Here is a 17,830-nt window from a genome sequence, read left to right on the forward strand (position 1 = left end):
GTATTTACTGTATGTATGATATACTGAGGGTTGGGTGCAGTGCATTCAGCGCACAGATTTTGTATTATTTACCTATACTTGTGGTTGCTTGACAGCATTAAGGTAATTTGTAAACTTACAGTGTTAACTATGTCAGTTTTAACAAATTTATACATAAGTACATTGCAGCATAAAAGTTATTAGCAGTTATAATCGTGTCTTACCTAGTTGATGGATGACTTCTGATGATATAATGAAATATTCAGATCCTTTACTCAAGTAAGAGTATACTATATATACACGCAAGTTCTGCCTTCAAAATTTTACATAATGTATGTGCTGTGAGAAAAATGCACATTACAATAGACATATTATTGGGTTACTAACACAGTAAAGCAGCAATTTAATTTTGTAGATAGTCGAGGCCAAACTACTTTATATGTGGTGGGGTGGTTTATAACAAATTAATTCATATTTTTTGAAAGATAAGACTCTCATGAGTAAAGAGTACAGTATTTCCCTCTGAGATGCATTGCAATAGAAGTAAAAATAGAATATTGAAATTCTTGAGTAAAATAAAACAGTGGTAATTATATTTATTAAAGTTCTATAATTAAGTACAATTTTGAGTTACTTGTTTCATGCTACTTTATTCTATAATAATAATTATTTTTATTATCATTATTATTTATCTTTATCCAAATAAAATTTTGAATACAAGACTTTTACTTGTAATGGAGTATTTTTGGAGCAGCAACTTTTACTTAAAGACCTTAGGCAGAGGCCTATTTAAACTTGACGGAGCTACTTTCCACTTAGCCACCAACAAGACGGAAAAGCAGAAAGCAAGACTGCAGTCGTTTCTCAATCTGCACTCTTCTCTATACTTGTTTTCTTGCGGACTTGTGAAACGTCATAAGTAACAACCCAAGTACTGTTCCAATCCAAAGTCCGCATCTACCCAAGTACAGATAAAATATTGTATTATATGCTGATGTTTATATCCGAATATGAAAAAGCGCTAACTTCCGTTTTGGAACACTAGTCTTTTCGATTTTATTTTGAAAAACTCCACCCGGAAGTAGTCTTGCCGATGCAGGTGGCGTACATCCTGGTCGTTTGACAACATTCACCGTTTTCTCTTACAGAAAACAAACATGTAATGTTTATCCTCTCTAGCAGGATTGTGTCTGTTTAAGACTGATTTGTTGCCGTTGCTGACTGTGTATTGGTGACACTGAGGTCAAGAGAAGAAAAAAGAAAGGGCTAATTTGCTAATGGACGTATTATTGCGCGTTTGCTTTGGCCATCGTTTTGCTATCTAGCGTAATCGGTGGAAATGATTGTGGACATGTAGCTAATGTGGAGTTTTCTGTGAAATATCTTAGTAACTGTGTGTTGTGTGTGCTCCAAGAAGGAACTGCAGGCCTTTGAGTGTCTGTTCTCTACTTTGAAACATTAGCAGGGTGTTTTTTTGGGTTGAGATAGTTTGCTAACAAGTCAGAGAGATAAGAGTAACGTTACAATGAGTTTCTTTAGTTTTGGACAAAGTGCAGAAATCGATGTGGTCTTGAACGATGCTGAAACGAGGAAGAAGGCTGAACACAAGACTGAAGATGGAAAGAAAGACAAATACTTTCTTTTCTATGATGGTGAAACAGTCAGTGGAAAGGTGAATGTCACGCTGAAGAACCCCGGGAAGAGGCTGGAGCACCAAGGGATCAAAATTGAATTTGTTGGCCAAATAGGTATGAAAAAAACATGATAAGATAATAAGATATGTTCACATATAGTAATAGACAAGAGTCACAAGTTGGGGCCAGGTCCTCTCCAGCATTGTCAATATTTTCTTTTGACACTTGATTAAGAGGAAAAATGCAACACTTTTGCCACAATACTATAAATTAAAGTAATACTATTGATTGGTTTCTTTTCCTATTAGTAACTAAAGGTGCATAAAAATTTAGGTTGGCACTTCAATTTAAACCTAAATATATTAATAGAATATGAATTTTCACATAAGTACCAATTTGCAGAATGATAGTGGGATTAGTAAATGGTGAGAAACATAAAGTGATGGGCCCTGTCAACCAACAGCTAACATTTGTCTTTTACTGTTCAGTTCTGCTTTCCGTTAAGATGTAGGCGGGAGCTTCTCTCTACACTCTAAATATCCCTTTTCTTGACCCACAACTGTAATTATTTTCATTGTCCCCCAGGGGAAAACTTTGAATATGTTGCTTTGTGTCAGTGAAATTTACCCATTAAGAGTATGAGATTGTCATAACATAAAGAGTTAATGTTACAAATAATTACACCTTACAGAATTAAAATTAATCCTTTATGTCCCTGTTTACATTTACTTGATGAGGAGCAATGCAGAACTGATTCTGGCTGCATATTATAAAATAAGTATATTTTGAATTTGCCTTATTCCAAGGGTTTATATACAGAAATCTGAATTTTTTTTTCTGGAGTTCACTCATTTTTGCCTTTGTTGGTACCATCCTTTATTCTCTAGAGCTGTATTACGACAGAGGAAACCATCATGAGTTTGTTTCCCTGGTGAAAGATCTTGCGAGACCTGGTGAAATAACTCAGTCACAGACCTTCGACTTTGAGTTCACTCATGTTGAGAAACCTTACGAGTCCTACACAGGCCAAAATGTGAAGCTAAGGTAAGTTTGATGATTCACTCTACTTTATAAGCTGTGAAATGTGTAACTTTAAGTGTCACTCTTTAACCTGCCTGTCATGTGGTAAACCTCAAACCGAGGAATTTTAGCATTTGTTGCTTTTACATGTACCATTCACTTCCCATGATGTGGGGATAGTACCGTTTACAATCTCTGTTTGTTCCATTTTCAGATATTTTCTTCGCGCTACAGTGATCAGAAGACTCAATGACATCAGTAAAGAGATGGACATTGTGGTCCACACACTGAGCACTTACCCCGAACTCAACTCCTCCATTAAAATGGAAGTTGGAATTGAGGATTGCCTCCACATCGAGTTTGAGTATAACAAATCCAAGTAAGATCTGTAGGGCTGCAACTAACCATTATTTTCCATTATCAATTAATCTGTAGATTTTTTTTATTTTTTATTTATCAAATCGACTATAAAAGTTGTCAACTAACTTGCTTTCTTTCCTTTCATTTTGATACACCACCACAGGCTCATTATTTCATTTAGTAAACACACAAGTAATAAATATTATTTTTACAGCACTTTTTAAAACTGTGTACAACGTACCATTAAAGACAGAAAATCAATAAATCAAAGGATTCAAATGGCAAGTTCATTTACAGAAATTAAGTATGATATCTAGCAAAGAGCTCAATCGAAAATAAACACATCCTTAAAGCCTTTTGGAGATACTAGTGTTAGAGTACTAGTGTAGTATAGCAGTTCTAGTGTGAGTCGGACAACTCAACAGTACTAATTAAACACTTCATGAACAGAGACTCAGACAGCGTCAGTCATGGAATTTCCTGATAGCAAAAATATCAAGTACCCGGAGCCCCAGGTGTTAAATATCTTGTATGTCCGACCAAAGATTTTCAGTTTACTGTCGTAGAATTTTTGCCAAAATAAAAATTAATTTATTTTATCAGAACAGTTGCAGACTAATTTTCTGTGCTGTTGATTTTATTGATTAATCTAGCAATGACCAGTTTAAAGTATCCAGACACTCAAACGATGTAACACTATTCTGATAAAAATGAGCATTCAATTACTAAACTATTTGTTATTTACCGTCCTCATTCTCATTTTTTGCTTGTGTCTTTTTTTTTTTTTTTTTTTTTTTTTTGACAGGTACCATCTGAAAGATGTAATCGTGGGAAAAATCTATTTCCTGCTGGTGAGGATTAAGATTAAGCACATGGAGATTGACATAATCAAACGTGAGACAACGGGCACTGGCCCAAGTGTATACCATGAAAATGATACCATTGCTAAGTATGAGATCATGGACGGCGCTCCAGTTCGGGGTAAACGACACTTATTCATAAGTTATTTCAAGCATAAAACCTCTCAGTCCATTAAGATAGATATTATCCAACTTGTACAATTTATGTCATATTTCAGGAGAATCCATTCCGATCCGGTTATTTCTCGCTGGCTATGATCTGACTCCCACCATGCGAGACATCAACAAGAAGTTCTCTGTGCGCTACTACCTGAACCTGGTGCTGATCGATGAGGAGGAGAGACGCTACTTCAAACAGCAGGTGAGATAATGATGAATGGAAATAGGCCACTCTCATGCTCATGTTTACATGTTTTATATTAATCTGAGTGTTACCTACTACTTCTGGCAGTAATCTGAGTTTAGAAACATCCATGTAAATGTGGTATCTTGTTTTACTAACACATTTAATACAGATACAAAAACATTTCTGCTGGAGAAACCTGATTACTTGGACATGTATAATACCACTGGATGGGTTTCTTTCCTGATTTATGAAAAGAAACATTGAACAAATATTTGTGAGGTCGCGATTCTATACTACACACGAACTAGCTTGGCAGCTGAGCAACCAGCTTTGAGTATGTATGTAGTTTGTGTTCATACTGGCAAAGGGACAAAATTAAGTTAATTAAGCAACATTCAGAGGTCAGTTTGATTAGTGTCTGTTGGTGCACACATTGTCATTTCCTGTCATTACAAAATAGTGAAATGCAGTATGTTAATGAGTTCACATACTAACTGCAAATACACCATGAGTCACAAATAGTTGACAGTAGCATATATAAATTTCTCGTTGTCGTGAGTGGAGAGTATTTTTCAAACCTGGAGATGTTTTGCAGGTGATAAAAACCTGATACACAAACGTTACTGTTTGCAGTTGCACTGGATGCCGTTCCTGCTGGTGCTCTAAGGCTTTTTAAGGATAACATTTTGTCTCGTTTATCCTGTTGACAGATCCATGTCAATGTAATATAGGTAAAGTGTGTTTTTCCTCTGATCATAAGAATAGCAACAGAAAAACAACAGGTTTGAATCATGCACAATGTGTGTGTGGAAGTGTGGATCTCACCTTAAATATTGCATTTGTAATCAAACAGATATTCTGTCCACAAATTCTATCCAGCAAAATGCTGCTTTGGTCAGTAGAGCAGCAGATCAGTCCATACTGTTCTTTCAGGGATGAATGCTGACTGCAACTTATGTTGGTTCTGCAGCCATGCACAGAAACGTGGTCTGATGTTAACAAGTTTATTTCTTATTACATCTATACTGATTTTCTAATTGCCTTTAATAGATAAACTTTAAAGAAAAATAATAAATCATTACTTTTTTTTTTTTTTTTTTTACATAAATTCACAAAAACAAAACCTGTTTTTCAGTTTAACTTTTTATTGATAAATCTCAGGGCTGCAACTAACAATTATTTTTATTATTGATTATTCTGACAATTATTTTCCCAATTAATCAATTCGTAGTTTGGCCAATAAAGTGTCAGAAAATTATAATAAATCTCCATGCCAACTTCCTAATACCATTATTATAATACCACTATTACATCTTCAAATGTTTGGTTTGATAAACAATTCATAAACCAAACACACCGAGTTTATTATCTTAGAAGAACAAGGAAACTAGGGAATATTCACATTTGAGAAAATTTTGACATATTTTATATTTTAATTAAAAAAAAAAAAAAAGACTCAAAACAATAATTAGATATGAAAATGGGTTGGGATTATTGTTCTGTTGATCAATTAATCAGTTATTTGGCTTTTCAGTGCAGTGCTAATACATGTTGTATTAGGACCTCTTTCACTTCAGAAACAGCTAAAACTTTATTTTCCTCTTATATATTCCTTAACATTTAATTTTTAATTAATTTATTAAATTCTTCTCTTTTAATGTACCTATAACCTTTATTTTAATGTACCCAGAATGTAACTAGTATGATTTTTTTTTTTAAAGTGAGATCACTGACAAGCAAATGAAGGTTACTGACATGGTTTTCATGCGTAAGGATCAGTACACGTAGACATAATGCACAATGTCTAAAAACCTCCATACACTTTGTTTTCTCCCTCTACAGGAGATCACACTGTGGAGGAAAGGCGATGTGGTGAGGAAGAGCATGTCTCACCAGGCCGCGATTGCCTCTCAGCGGTTCGAGGGCTCGGCTGCCTCAGAGAGCGCACTGGAACAAGCTGCGAAGGAGGAGAGCGGGTAGAGCCGCTGCTCTCCAGTCTCCTCACACAAGACTCATCTGCGTCTGCGTTGGAGTGGTGGAGGCACCTATCAACTGTACATCTGGTAAAGCAGCTGTCTTATTTGCTTGTAAAGGGAGGAAGAACGGAGACCGACATACAGTAATGCAGTATGTGACCAATGAAACAGTTTGCATGAGGCATTCAGAGTGGCTCCAGGCTGCTGGTCTTGACCTTCCTCATTAACATTTTTTTTTCTTTATGGGAATCAGACTAATCACCTGTCACAATATCCCCTGTGTAAAATCTTTCATGTGAAATTCTTGGATTTTTAAGCATTTTGTTAGTTACATTCTCACGCTTTATGGGGATAAATTGATTTCTAATCTCTTAATTAATGCAACTGAATTGTCATGAATTTTCAACAAAATGTATCTCCTACATTCCACGTTTAATAAATGCATTCCTAACATTGTTAGAAGGTCGAGGAATCTGAGATAACTTTGCACTGCTATATCTTGCTGAACACATTTTTCTCTGTCTGTGTGTTTGCACAAAAAAAAATGGTGGAGGTGGAAACTGGAATCTTTTTTTTTTCCCTTCTTGACCTTATTAAGTATTATCCCACACATTTTTTTTAAATCTGTAAATAAGACCAGCTAAATCCTCTAAGCCTGTTCCAGCTTGTGTACATTGATTATACAGTACACCGTGCCACAAAATGACCTTTCATGTTCATATGCTTTACCTCAGCATTCCAGTGGTGTTAGGAAAGAGTGTCGCAGTGTTTGTATTAAGATCTGATAGTATGAAGTCTTCTGTATCCTCTTTCTTAGAGACTTGAAAGTTGTGCCTAAGTGTATCAAGCAAATGAAATCCTCCTGCCTCTAACATAATTTTAGTCTTTTAACCAGAGAAAAGTTACAGTAGAACTATCTATCTTTTGCAAAATGCTAATCACTTACTCCTTGTCCCCAAAAGTCAAATAAATTGATGCCAAATGGAAAAAACCTCAGACTTTGTACTGGTTGTATTGTAGGAATGAGTGAATGAGTTGACACGATAAACCTGAATAGACTGGGTGGATGAAATAATGGAAACCTCACGAAAAAAAGAAGCTGCATATTGGAATGATAATCATACTAACACTGCTACGTTCACTTCACGGGAGGTGAGTTGTGTTGTCATTGGAAGTCACACAAAAGTGTGACAACACTTCTCTGATTTTTTATTTTTATACTCAGAATGTCAAACAGGCCAAGTGGGTGGTCCACCACTTAGAACAGAGAAAATCTATCTGCAATTATTTCTATAAACAATCATTTCAGTAGTTTTCTATATGCAAAAATGGCAAACAAAAAAACAACAAAAAAAAAAAATCAATTTGTGATTCTTTTAAAATGATATTTCAATAAGGAGCACAGAAATGAGAGCATGCAGCCAGTCCATCTCAAAACTGGAATCCCCATTAGAGCAGCAGTCTAAAGTACGAGGAAAGACCAAACACTGTTCAATACCACATATTGAACAGTCTCAATGAAAATCTGTTACACTTAAAACAACAAAAACATAATTACAAATGTTACAAAACTGGAATTTATGCTGGACCTTTTCAAAAACCATTAGGATCTGAGAATGGTATCATTAATTGTATAGACCAGAGATTCCCAACCTCCAAGCCCAGTACCAGGTTTCAGGGAAAATTTGACTTGCAGAAGAGAAGAAAAGCTGAGTAATAATCATATTATCTAGCTTTTTATAGTTAAAAGTTCTGTATGACGTCAAACACCTTTTATCTTCCAACTCACATGACCATCACTGGACAGCAGCGGACCTGATGATAGGAAACTCTGGATTGCACAATGAGGCAATTGTTATCTAGAGAAAAGTGTTAAACCAGTGAGAGCACTGTGAAGAATCTTCTGCTGCTAATACACAAGATATGAGTTGAATAATGGCTATAAACCAGGACCAATACTGTTATGAAGGCAAAGCGCAGCCTTAATTAACACTGCATATTGACGCTGTTTTGTATTCAACCTCTGCAACTTCCAGATTTTCTGGTAATAGATTACTTACCTTTACCTACCTTTAAGAAGTACTTTATAACACCATAATGTGGCTGTATGCACATGTAGGTGTATGTGTTCACTAATGCACAGTATTTGTCAACAACGGACATTTTACATTATTACAACTGTATTTCACTACACTATATTGTATATTCATTGTCTGCTTATGCACCAGTCACCACTTGTGGATGCTTCACAGAATATGACGGTTGTTAACAAATATATTAATGAACACTTTTGCTTTACTTACAACTACATTAGAGAGTGTTGTAAACCATTTCTTCTTCAGTGTTTATATTTGGTTATAAATGCTAACTGCAAAGTGTTTTTAAGTGACTTTACAACTTCAGAGGGTGAAGTTGTCCTGCAAAAGCGACCTGCCTCTGTATCATTTAGAGGGAGAAAGAACTGCATGGGAGTCATAAATTTAATAAAAACACATTTAATAATGTTTATGAACAAGAAAAAACACTACAGTATGTCTTATTGATTACACTTTGCATTAACACTGGGCTGAGGGTATATTATAGGTGGCAGTTTCATGATTTCACATGCTCACAGTGGCTCTTTGTCCTCCAAACTCAAGACAAAGTCAAACTCCTCTGCGGAGAGAAAAACAGATTGAGTGTTCATAACTTGTCCCAGACTGTCTAATTAAGTAAAATAATAATATAGGATTGCACAGCGTGATTTTTTTTTTTTTTTTTTACACATACCAGTGGTGAGGGGTTGCACAGAGAGCCTGGCCCTTGTAAAAAGGGCCATGTCCTTCAGAGGGCCTCCCTTGGCCCGATGCTGCAGGTGATACTTTTTAAGCTCGGACAGAGGAAGAAAGCGCTGCAACATTCTTTGATACTGGACATCTACCTGAGAGAGAAGGAGACAAGTTCAACCTTCATGCTTGTTTATTGCCAGTAAATGTACTTGATGACCATATTCATGTGATTGCATTAGTTGTTATTTGATTTTTTTTTTTTTTACCATGCTCCACTTCGGGTTGTCTGGTTTGCTGGTTGAATCATAATGGACATCCTTCTTGTCAAACTGAGTGTGGTCCACATAAGCTTCCTTCACGATCTGGAAAAGGAAATACAGCCAAATATCATGTCTGTCTGTAGCTTTGTTGAAGTCATTAAAATATTTCCAGCGGTGGAGAGAGAGTGACTCACTTTCATGATTCCTGCTATCCCCGGTTCCTTGCAGTTGCTGTGGTAAAAGAAAGCCAACTGCCCTTCTTTCATCTGCCTCATAAAATTGCGTGCCTGCAGATGATAGATAATTTCGAGGGACATTCCCACAGAGTAAAGAAAAAAATTGTATTCATTCTTTTCTCAAGAAAAGAATATGCCCAAGGCTGGTGAGAATAAGATGATGAAAAGCCTTTTCAGACTGGATTTGTGCTGGTCCCTGATTTTAAGTAAACATCTTTTCATTACAGCACTCAGTTTTGTTTGTGGCTCTACCTGATAATTGCGGACCCCGTCCCAGCAGTCGGTCTGATTAGGCAAAGCCTTCAGATCCTCGATCCCAAACTGCCGAATGAGCCAGAAGCATCAGACGAGTGCAGCCCACACACATTTTACAACAACAGTCTGTGCTGAGGAGACCGTCACTGCTACGTACCTTCACATCGACCCCATTCTCAAAGCGGCTCTCGGGCTCAGACTTCATCAGCCAGTGACAGTGCTGTGAAGAACCAGGCGGCTCTGTGCTTTTCTTATTTCCTCCAGGCTCAACAGAAGCTGCAGTTTTCCTCTTAGCGCCAACTCTTTCTTTTGCAGAGGAGGCGGTTTCACCTTTGACACAATGTTGTTGCGATGTTGAGCCAATAACTGTTACTCATTAAGTGTATCAGACAATAAGTTTTACTCTGCGATTTCATTTGCTTACCTGAATTTGCTGTTTTGCTTCCCACTCTGGCCTTTTTCTTTGGTGGCATCTCTCAAAGTCTACAAAAAGAGATAGTACAGAGTTTTAGTTGAATTGCACAGTTTCCTTTTGTGTGCTAACCTAACACAGCCGGTCCAGGTGAATATGAGGGATTGACAAATGACTTGACCAATAAGATCAACACTCCCAGGAGCAAAACAAACCAATCAACATCTGGGCAGTTTAATCAAATTAAACTGAAATTGAAAACGCATCGTTAAACAGTTAGAGCTGACAGCTGGATTCATCCAGTGATGTGTCCACAATATGAAACCATTTAGAGATTAAAGCCAATAAAATGGCTTTTTTTCCCACTAATTATGTACATATTCAACAGTCAGAGCCATGTCATCCATGAGACATCAATGACAATGCGATGACACTAATATGTAAAACAATAATATAAATAATATTAACATTTTTCATGGTCACCATAACGTGTGGGTAAATTCTCAGTGTGTGGCAGTAATGTGTAATGTGCCCTGCAACCTGCTGCTGATGCTCAGTACTGTGCTCAGTCATAACTCATTCCTCCTTGCATGAGCTGTGAATGACTCAAAAAATAAAAAATAAATAAAAGCATAAATGCAAATGCACATAGTCTTTAAATGAGGACCAGTGGAGATACACAAGCAGGGACAACAGCTTCGCCCCGGCAGACACAGAGCAGATGCAGCTCGAGGCAGGGCCACACTGTTGACCTGCTGACTGTGTTTGCTGGAGCGAGGACAGGAGGTGAAAGCAGCTTGAGGCCTGTTGGTGCCGGAGCACAGTGTCCTCCGTGGGGCCCCAGCAGACCTATGATGGCACAGCCGGATACCCACGGTGGGGCCCAGTGACAGCTCAACATCATGTAACGTGAACGCTTGGTTTGCTTGGGGAAGCTAACTGTGCATCGACTAAGAAATATACGCCGCACTTAAAATTTCACCCTTTGTTTTTCTTCTTTTCAGCTCTTGAAAGCATCTCAAGACGAGCTAAAGCTTTAACAGCTCCACACGAACGACACGTAAAAACCAAACGTGACGGTGAAACGCGGTGCAACGAGGCTGCAGATAGCCTCCACAGGCACCGATGACCCGTACCTCCAGGGGAGCAGGGCGCCTTCAAAACCCGCCGACAAACTCACAACATGTGACCGCCACTGAACCTGGTGGGGGCACTCGATTTATTCACCAGCAGCTCCCGTCGGCGGCGCTGTTCTCGGTTTGACGGGCGGGGAGCGTATATATATATATATATATATATCTCATTTAACGACGCTGCTGCTGGTGTCAGTTTGTGTAACTTTCACAATATTGATCAAATGAGTCTCGGTTTCACATCGTTTATTGTGGGAAATCTTAATTTTATGTTTTAACACAGTGAAATTGCCATAAAACACTATTTAAAATGCCGTGAATCTGAAAGTGTGTTTAATAGCTATGGTACGATGGTCGTCCAGTTTTGTCACCGGCAGTGGGGCTTCCGTAACTTCACCATCAACCCACACATCGAGCCTCCCTGTTGATAACACTACATTTCCCAGCAGCAGCAGCGGCGGCGGCGGCTCAGTGACATAACATTGTGGAAGTAAACATGGCGGCTGTCGGACCTCTAGCAAGAATCGCCAGACTGGGCTCCAGCATCCGCAGGAGCCAGCGGTTCTTCCCGGCCACAGGCTCGCAGAGACGGGGCGTAGCGTCCTGTATCGACCGTAAGTCCCGGGAAAGCGACCCGTTTGTTAGTTTACCTGACATCAGCTGTGTGTTGTGATGAATCAAGTCTGAACTAATGTGACCTAACTTCTACAGCTCCTCAGCACCCAAATCATGATGTGAGCGTTAATGGAAAAAAAAAAGGATTAGTTAACACACGGATGTATTTCTTTAATATTAAATTGACCTCGCTGTCATTGGTTAGTCTTGGTCCTCCTGGTCCTCCAGTCAGGAGGCAGAGGGAGCGATACACCCCTTCTTAACACCGCCCCTCTGTCCAGGCAGGTTGTGTGATGAGAGGAGGACTCTTACAAAACCTGAATGTCACCATTTAATACTTTCATGTGCTTTTTTTTACCCCCCCCCCCCCCGTGCCTGGAGGCTTTCCTCAGTTTTCTGCTTCCCTAGCAAAGTCAAATCAAGTCAATTTAGACAGCTCGATATCACAAATGTGCCTGAAGTGGCTTTATCCTCTATCCCTGTATCCGTAGCCCCTCGATTTGGATGAGGAAAAACTCCCCTCAATAAAAAAAATGAAAGAAATCCCAAGAAGATCTCTCTCTTCCTGGGCAATGTACAGACTAGACCAACATAGCAGGTTTACAGTATTGACAGTCAGGGTGAGGATATTATAGAGTTTATGCATATTGAATTGAATAAGAATTAAACTTCCAGTTGGCTCCAGATCCAAAATATCTGAATTGAGGGAGAGGGAGAGAGAAGGGTCCCAGGAAGGCTGTGAACTGGAACAGTGAGTCTGGGTGAAGAGAGGTGTCAGGTGGAAGAAAGAGGGGGAGATGGGCTCATATGTTTAGTCATATGTTTAGTTGCTCATGTGCTCGAGGGGCAACAAACAAACAGAGATGCTGTGGTTTTCAGAAAGTTTACTGTCATTTTATTGGCCGGACAAACATGGACTGTACTGTGAGAGCTAGGTACCATAACTGTCACGACCTGTGTCTGGAACCTGCTCATTAGCTGCAGCAACAATGGCTGATCTCTCAAGAGCAAGAAGCTGGAAGGAAGAGGACAGACAGCTGTGGTGGCAGACAGTACAGATACCTGCATCTGCAACCTGGAGACTAGTGCCATCCAAAGATATTCAAAGCAATCTGATAATTGCAGGTGCCTTTGCTGTACCTTTATGTGTGCGTTCTCGAGACGGCATTTCAGGGCGCCAGCATGGTTGCATTTTACCGCCTCTGACGAACTCCATGTTCTCTGCTCTTTGACAGCTGCTCACGGGCTCACAGATGAACAGAAGGAGTTCCAGAAAGTGGCCTTTGACTTTGCAGCCAATGAAATGGCTCCACACATGGCAGAGTGGGACCAAAAGGTACTTTGCAGCAACTTACTGCAAAAATGTGAAAAGGCAACATTGGCCAGGCTGACATTTTGGCCAATCTTAGCGTATTGCAGATCTATCAGTATCGCTGTTTATGTCAGTTTATAAGAACTTGCGGTACAGAAATGTCAAAGTAGATTTGAGGTCATTTAGAAAATGTCTCCTGTCCACCAGAGAGCACTGGTAAGTGTAAAACCATATCAAGATTGTTTGTGTTTTTATGCTAAAGAAAAATTTTGTTTTGTTTTTAATGATATTTATCAACATCTACCTCATAAATCCAGTATCGCTATAATAACTAAAATAACTACACTTTTCCAGGAAATCTTTCCAGTAGAGACGATGCGGAAAGCAGCCCAGCTGGGGTTTGGAGGGATCTATGTCCAGCCAGATGTTGGCGGATCAGGTCTTTCTCGGCTGGACACATCGGTCATCTTTGAGGCTTTATCCACAGGATGTGTCAGCACCACAGCCTACATCAGCATCCACAAGTATGAATCCTGCATACGGCGACAGTGACATGTACCTGCAGTTAAAATTTGAAGAAAAGCTTCATTGTTTGGATGTTTAGAAATTGAGGGTTTGGGCTTCTTAGATTAAAACCAACTTGAGGCTGGTTGTGTAGCTCAGACCTCTGGCCAAAATAACGTTTGCCAGCTTTGTGATTTAAAGGGCTCGTTTTAGCCCTCTTTTGTGCGGCTGTAAAAATATGTCGTTACATCTTCAATAAGATGGAAAAAAAGTCATGTGTTTGGCAATTCATTTGTACTGAAACATGATTTGATCAAGTTGTGAAAGTAGTTAAATAAATAACATTATGACCACTTCAATGCACACTATAGTGATTGCTATGACATTTTCTTTATTTGCCTGACAATTTGCAGCATGTGCGCCTGGATGATCGACACCTTTGGCAATAATGAGCAGAGGGAGAAGTTCTGTCCTGATCTATGTTCCATGGAAAAGTTTGCTTCCTATTGTCTCACTGAACCAGGTCAATTTATTACACACTTCAAGGAAAAATCCACTCCAAAAAATATAACCAAGAATCATATTTTCTCAGTGTACTAATATTCAAAGGTGTTTCTCTGATCCTTGACTTCAGGCAGCGGCAGTGACGCTGCTTCACTTCTTACCTCTGCGCAGCGGAAAGGTGACCACTACATCTTGAATGGCTCTAAGGTACAAATTTCAAGCATGTTGACACTTACAGGCCCAAACACTGAGCCAGAACCATGTCTCATCTCTTGATGATGACTTTCCAGGCCTTCATCAGCGGAGGAGGGGACACAGACGTCTACGTTGTGATGTGCAGAACAGGAGGTAAAGGCCCTAAAGGCATTTCATGTTTGGTGGTGGAGAAGGGAACTCCAGGCCTCAGTTTTGGCAAGAAAGAAAAGAAGGTAAGAGTTCACAGGTTTTGAGATAACAAAATATTTAAGAGGAAGTGTATTTTTGTTTTGTATGTTTCTCTCTGAGTGTTTACAGGTAACCACTAGATGGCAGGATTAAGTCATAGCCACTCAGCTGTTATGCGATCTGTCCTTCAGGTGGGCTGGAACTCTCAGCCGACCAGGGCGGTGATATTTGAGGACTGTGTGGTTCCAGTGAGTAACCGGCTCGGTGAGGAAGGACAAGGCTTCAGCATCGCCATGAAAGGCCTGAACGGAGGCAGGATTAATATTGGTGAGGAGGAAAGCACTATCAAAGCAGTCACCCCTCTATTAAACAGCAGTCTGTCATATCCCCACAGCTCGAGCTAATATAAATAATAACATCCAAATATAGATTTTATAGACATTAAGTAAATTGAACTAAATTATTGTGAAAAATGGTGGCAAGTCAGTCTCCTAAGCAACGGTGATTGACCCTGCCCGCGACAGATTCATGGGAAACATATGTGACATTATTTAAAAAGAACAAAGACTTGAGGTGGTTAAAACATAAAGAATGATTTTGGTAGCTGGTGTTAAAGTATGACTGTGCATGTTTTTAAAGAGGAAATAAAACATTCCTACCTTTCTAAATAAAGGAATGTTTGTACTGTTAAACTAGACTACTGTCCTTCTCTTATATATTTACCATTATTCCATAGTTGTCAGTGTTCAGAGAAAGTTAGAAAAACTTACCCTGGTGATTGTCTGCTCCATTTTCTTTGCACATTGTCAACCGCGAGCTGCGTCTCGGTCCGAAGTTTTCATACGAATGCTCTGCCAACAGCGTCCTGTTCTCTCGGGGCGGCACATGCCTGTGTACAGCTGGCGAGGGACCACCTGTTGGTGCGCAAACAGTTTGGAGAGGCACTTTCCAACAACCAAGTAAGCAGCTCAGCTTTTTACAGTCCATTCCCACATGGATCCAGAGATCCAAAATTCAAAGTATCGAGCCACTGGTCCCGCCAGTGATTCTAAAATTATCCTGAAGTCATCTTTCCTTCTGTCTTTGTGTTGTTTGTAGTTTCTCCAATTCAAACTGGCAGAAATGGCCACCAAGTTGGTTGCATCTCGCCTTCTGGTGCGCGAAGCTGCAACAGCGCTGCAGGAGAACCGGTCTGATGCGGTTTCTCTCTGCTCCATGGCCAAGCTCTTTGCAACAGATGAGTGCTTTAATGTGAGTATTACCGAGTGACAATAGAAGCATTAATTGACACTGAAGAACTTTGTGCTTTTTCTGTATTACATGTATCCATGCTCCCTGAACAGATCTGCAACCAGGCTCTTCAGATGCACGGTGGGTACGGTTACCTCAAAGACTACGCAGTGCAGCAGTTTGTCCGTGACATCAGAGTACATCAGATTCTAGAGGGTGAGCTTTCAAAACAATGAGCATCTGTTTTGATTTCCTTGCATTTAAAAAGCCAGACAATTAATTTGGGACGATTACAGTTTGTGTGACTCCCTGTGTTTTTTTTTTTTTTTTTTTGGTTTCTCTAAAGGAACAAACGAGGTGATGAGGATGATCATTTCCCGAAATCTACTGACGGAGTCATGATAAAACAAATCCTCTGGATCTTTGAGTGACATTAGTAGTGACCATATTATTGTGGTCTTCAACTCTGGTTTGTTACTGTGTGACTGGTTTCCTGAATTGCCCTCTGCATCGTAGTTTTTCCACAGGTGGCAAAAGTCATCGGAGAATGTGAGGTAAACCAAACAGGAATTTCTAGTATAATATTGGGTTTTTTTGTTTTACTTTCAGCCACACAGGTGGCAGGGCTGTAGGGATGACAATGTTGATTCATGAGTCTGTCGACTACCTCTGGTTCAGAGTGAAATATCTCACTAACAATTGCAATCGATAAATTAATGGTTCATATCGGATGAATTCAAATGACCTTTCCTGCAGCACCACCTGCAGGTCAATATTTACACATGTCCAACATATTTTTTTTTTTTTTTAAATGACAACTGAATTTCCAGCTGTACTTGAAGATCAAAACTAAGCTATCATGTAAAAATACTAAACATTAGTATTTTACACTAGCATGCTAACATTACCATACAGTTCAAGGTACAGCTTAATGTGAGTGCAGTAGACAAAGGACATTTTATTATCGTACAGAATGCAACTGATGAATATTGACAATGTCTGACAATGTGAAGCTGAGTCTGAAATGTCGCATCACGGCCACTGTACATGGGTAAAAAAAGCCTTTTGATTTCAGTAACGCATTACACTTACTGTGGCACCAACATCCAGCAGTAGTAAAAATCAAAATATTTTCTCTTTGTTTCCATCTAAAAAATGTTTCCTGTTATGCTGCTAGCGTGAATATAGAGGTTTAGTCTTGTTATTTAAAAAGCTGCTCTTCAGTTCAGCTGAGTTTGTGAAAATAAGTTTGAACTTTTTTTCCAGCTGTTGAAAATGATTTGACATTAACGAAAGTGCCAGTACAATTATATGGTTGTTTAAAATCACATCTACTGTATATGACATGCAGTCTTATTTTTTCTCTCCCAAAAGTGGCTTTTTAGATCTTATTTATGTTCACGGTTACTGTGTTGTTACTGTATTTTACCCCACTGTGTATTCTGCACTATGTAAACTGGCTGCAGACACAGATAGTATTGTATAGGTTGTGTATTAACATGTCACTTTGCAATTTGCAGGTCACACTCCAAATAAAATGAGCTCAACTTTCATAAAAGGAATCAGCCTTTTCATTAGCGTCCTGATTATTTTTTGTCTCTTTTTATGAATTGTGTTATGAACATGTGATGTTTATTCAGTTATGCTAAAACCAAACACCTCCTGAACATTTACTGAAAAAACTGTCAACAATCAAAACTGCAGTAAAAGTGCCACAGGTAGCATGTGTACGTCAATTACTCACTGCCACGTTATTTCCAGAGTTCAGGATAGTTACAAGAAAACATATGTAAGGGGTCATTAGTGAAGCAAATCTGAAGCAAAACTACACAAATGTGATGAGTTGTGTAACTATCAGTCCGTGTGTGCGTAATCAGATTTATGAGAGAACTGAGATTTGTAAATGAATTTTACTTAAATTACCCTTTTTAACTTTAATAAAAACTAAGACAGGCTTTGAATAACTGTTTTGAACAGTTTCAGTTGACCTTTGTTTTTTTTTCTGGCTTTCTCTGCCTTTATCTATAGGTACACTGAGAGAG

The 17,830-nt window shown here is 38.9% G+C and overlaps 3 protein-coding genes across 7 annotated transcripts; 2 read left to right on the forward strand and 1 right to left on the reverse strand.

Moving 5' to 3' along the window:
- The first annotated feature begins 1,051 nt into the window (after nucleotides 1–1,051).
- Nucleotides 1,052–7,171, forward strand: LOC139631545 (vacuolar protein sorting-associated protein 26B-like). Its single transcript, XM_071495781.1, has 6 exons — nucleotides 1,052–1,727; nucleotides 2,501–2,657; nucleotides 2,848–3,012; nucleotides 3,799–3,974; nucleotides 4,072–4,214; nucleotides 6,042–7,171. The coding sequence occupies exons 1-6, from the start codon at nucleotides 1,505–1,507 to the stop codon at nucleotides 6,177–6,179; spliced, it is 1,002 nt and encodes a 333-aa protein (XP_071351882.1). The 5' UTR covers nucleotides 1,052–1,504; the 3' UTR covers nucleotides 6,180–7,171.
- A 1,483-nt stretch (nucleotides 7,172–8,654) lies between these two features.
- On the reverse strand, nucleotides 8,655–11,983 carry thyn1 (thymocyte nuclear protein 1). 5 transcript variants are annotated; one of them, XR_011693404.1, is made up of 8 exons: nucleotides 11,089–11,236; nucleotides 10,119–10,177; nucleotides 9,852–10,024; nucleotides 9,692–9,760; nucleotides 9,398–9,490; nucleotides 9,210–9,305; nucleotides 8,945–9,091; nucleotides 8,655–8,830 (listed from the first exon to the last, which is right to left on the reverse strand). XR_011693404.1 is itself a non-coding variant. In XM_071495786.1 (8 exons), exons 2-8 carry the CDS (start codon nucleotides 10,165–10,167, stop codon nucleotides 8,784–8,786), a joined length of 678 nt encoding a protein of 225 aa, XP_071351887.1. In that variant the 5' UTR covers nucleotides 10,168–10,177; nucleotides 11,890–11,983; the 3' UTR covers nucleotides 8,655–8,783. The 5 variants fall into 5 exon arrangements, 4 of the variants coding, with proteins under 4 accessions (XP_071351887.1, XP_071351888.1, XP_071351886.1 ...); XM_071495786.1 differs by lacking the exon at nucleotides 11,089–11,236 and adding an exon at nucleotides 11,890–11,983 and having other exon boundaries at nucleotides 8,945–9,095; XM_071495787.1 differs by lacking the exon at nucleotides 11,089–11,236 and adding an exon at nucleotides 11,752–11,892 and having other exon boundaries at nucleotides 8,945–9,095.
- acad8 (acyl-CoA dehydrogenase family, member 8) lies at nucleotides 11,694–17,346 on the forward strand. The gene is made up of 11 exons (XM_071495780.1): nucleotides 11,694–11,853; nucleotides 13,090–13,190; nucleotides 13,521–13,690; nucleotides 14,084–14,193; nucleotides 14,305–14,381; nucleotides 14,465–14,602; nucleotides 14,750–14,885; nucleotides 15,420–15,517; nucleotides 15,657–15,809; nucleotides 15,902–16,004; nucleotides 16,135–17,346. Exons 1-11 carry the CDS (start codon nucleotides 11,736–11,738, stop codon nucleotides 16,188–16,190), a joined length of 1,260 nt encoding a protein of 419 aa, XP_071351881.1. The 5' UTR covers nucleotides 11,694–11,735; the 3' UTR covers nucleotides 16,191–17,346.
- Nucleotides 17,347–17,830: the final 484 nt, after the last annotated feature.

This window comes from Trachinotus anak, unplaced genomic scaffold (assembly GCF_046630095.1).
Source record: "Trachinotus anak isolate AG129_WGS33_773 ecotype Australia unplaced genomic scaffold, CSIRO_AGI_Tana_v1 ptg000014l, whole genome shotgun sequence".
In the NCBI taxonomy this organism is placed as follows: Eukaryota; Metazoa; Chordata; class Actinopteri; order Carangiformes; family Carangidae; genus Trachinotus; species Trachinotus anak.

What these genes read in the sequence shown, in the direction of transcription:
- LOC139631545 (XM_071495781.1), top strand. Translation starts at nt 1,505, where the DNA reads ATGAGTTTCTTTAGTTTTGGACAAAGTGCAGAAATCGATGTGGTCTTG. An exon ending in TGAATTTGTTGGCCAAATAG is followed by an intron (nt 1,728 to 2,500) that starts GTATGAAAAAAA and finishes TTTATTCTCTAG; the next exon opens with AGCTGTATTACGACAGAGGA. An exon ending in GACGCTACTTCAAACAGCAG is followed by an intron (nt 4,215 to 6,041) that starts GTGAGATAATGA and finishes CTCCCTCTACAG; the next exon opens with GAGATCACACTGTGGAGGAA.
- thyn1 (XM_071495786.1), bottom strand. Translation starts at nt 10,167, where the DNA reads ATGCCACCAAAGAAAAAGGCCAGAGTGGGAAGCAAAACAGCAAATTCA. An exon ending in AGAATGGGGTCGATGTGAAG is followed by an intron (nt 9,761 to 9,851) that starts GTACGTAGCAGT and finishes CTCATTCGGCAG; the next exon opens with TTTGGGATCGAGGATCTGAA. An exon ending in ACAACCCGAAGTGGAGCATG is followed by an intron (nt 9,096 to 9,209) that starts GTAAAAAAAAAA and finishes CTTCTCTCTCAG; the next exon opens with GTAGATGTCCAGTATCAAAG.
- acad8 (XM_071495780.1), top strand. Translation starts at nt 11,736, where the DNA reads ATGGCGGCTGTCGGACCTCTAGCAAGAATCGCCAGACTGGGCTCCAGC. An exon ending in GCCTACATCAGCATCCACAA is followed by an intron (nt 13,691 to 14,083) that starts GTATGAATCCTG and finishes GACAATTTGCAG; the next exon opens with CATGTGCGCCTGGATGATCG. An exon ending in AGGCACTTTCCAACAACCAA is followed by an intron (nt 15,518 to 15,656) that starts GTAAGCAGCTCA and finishes TGTTGTTTGTAG; the next exon opens with TTTCTCCAATTCAAACTGGC.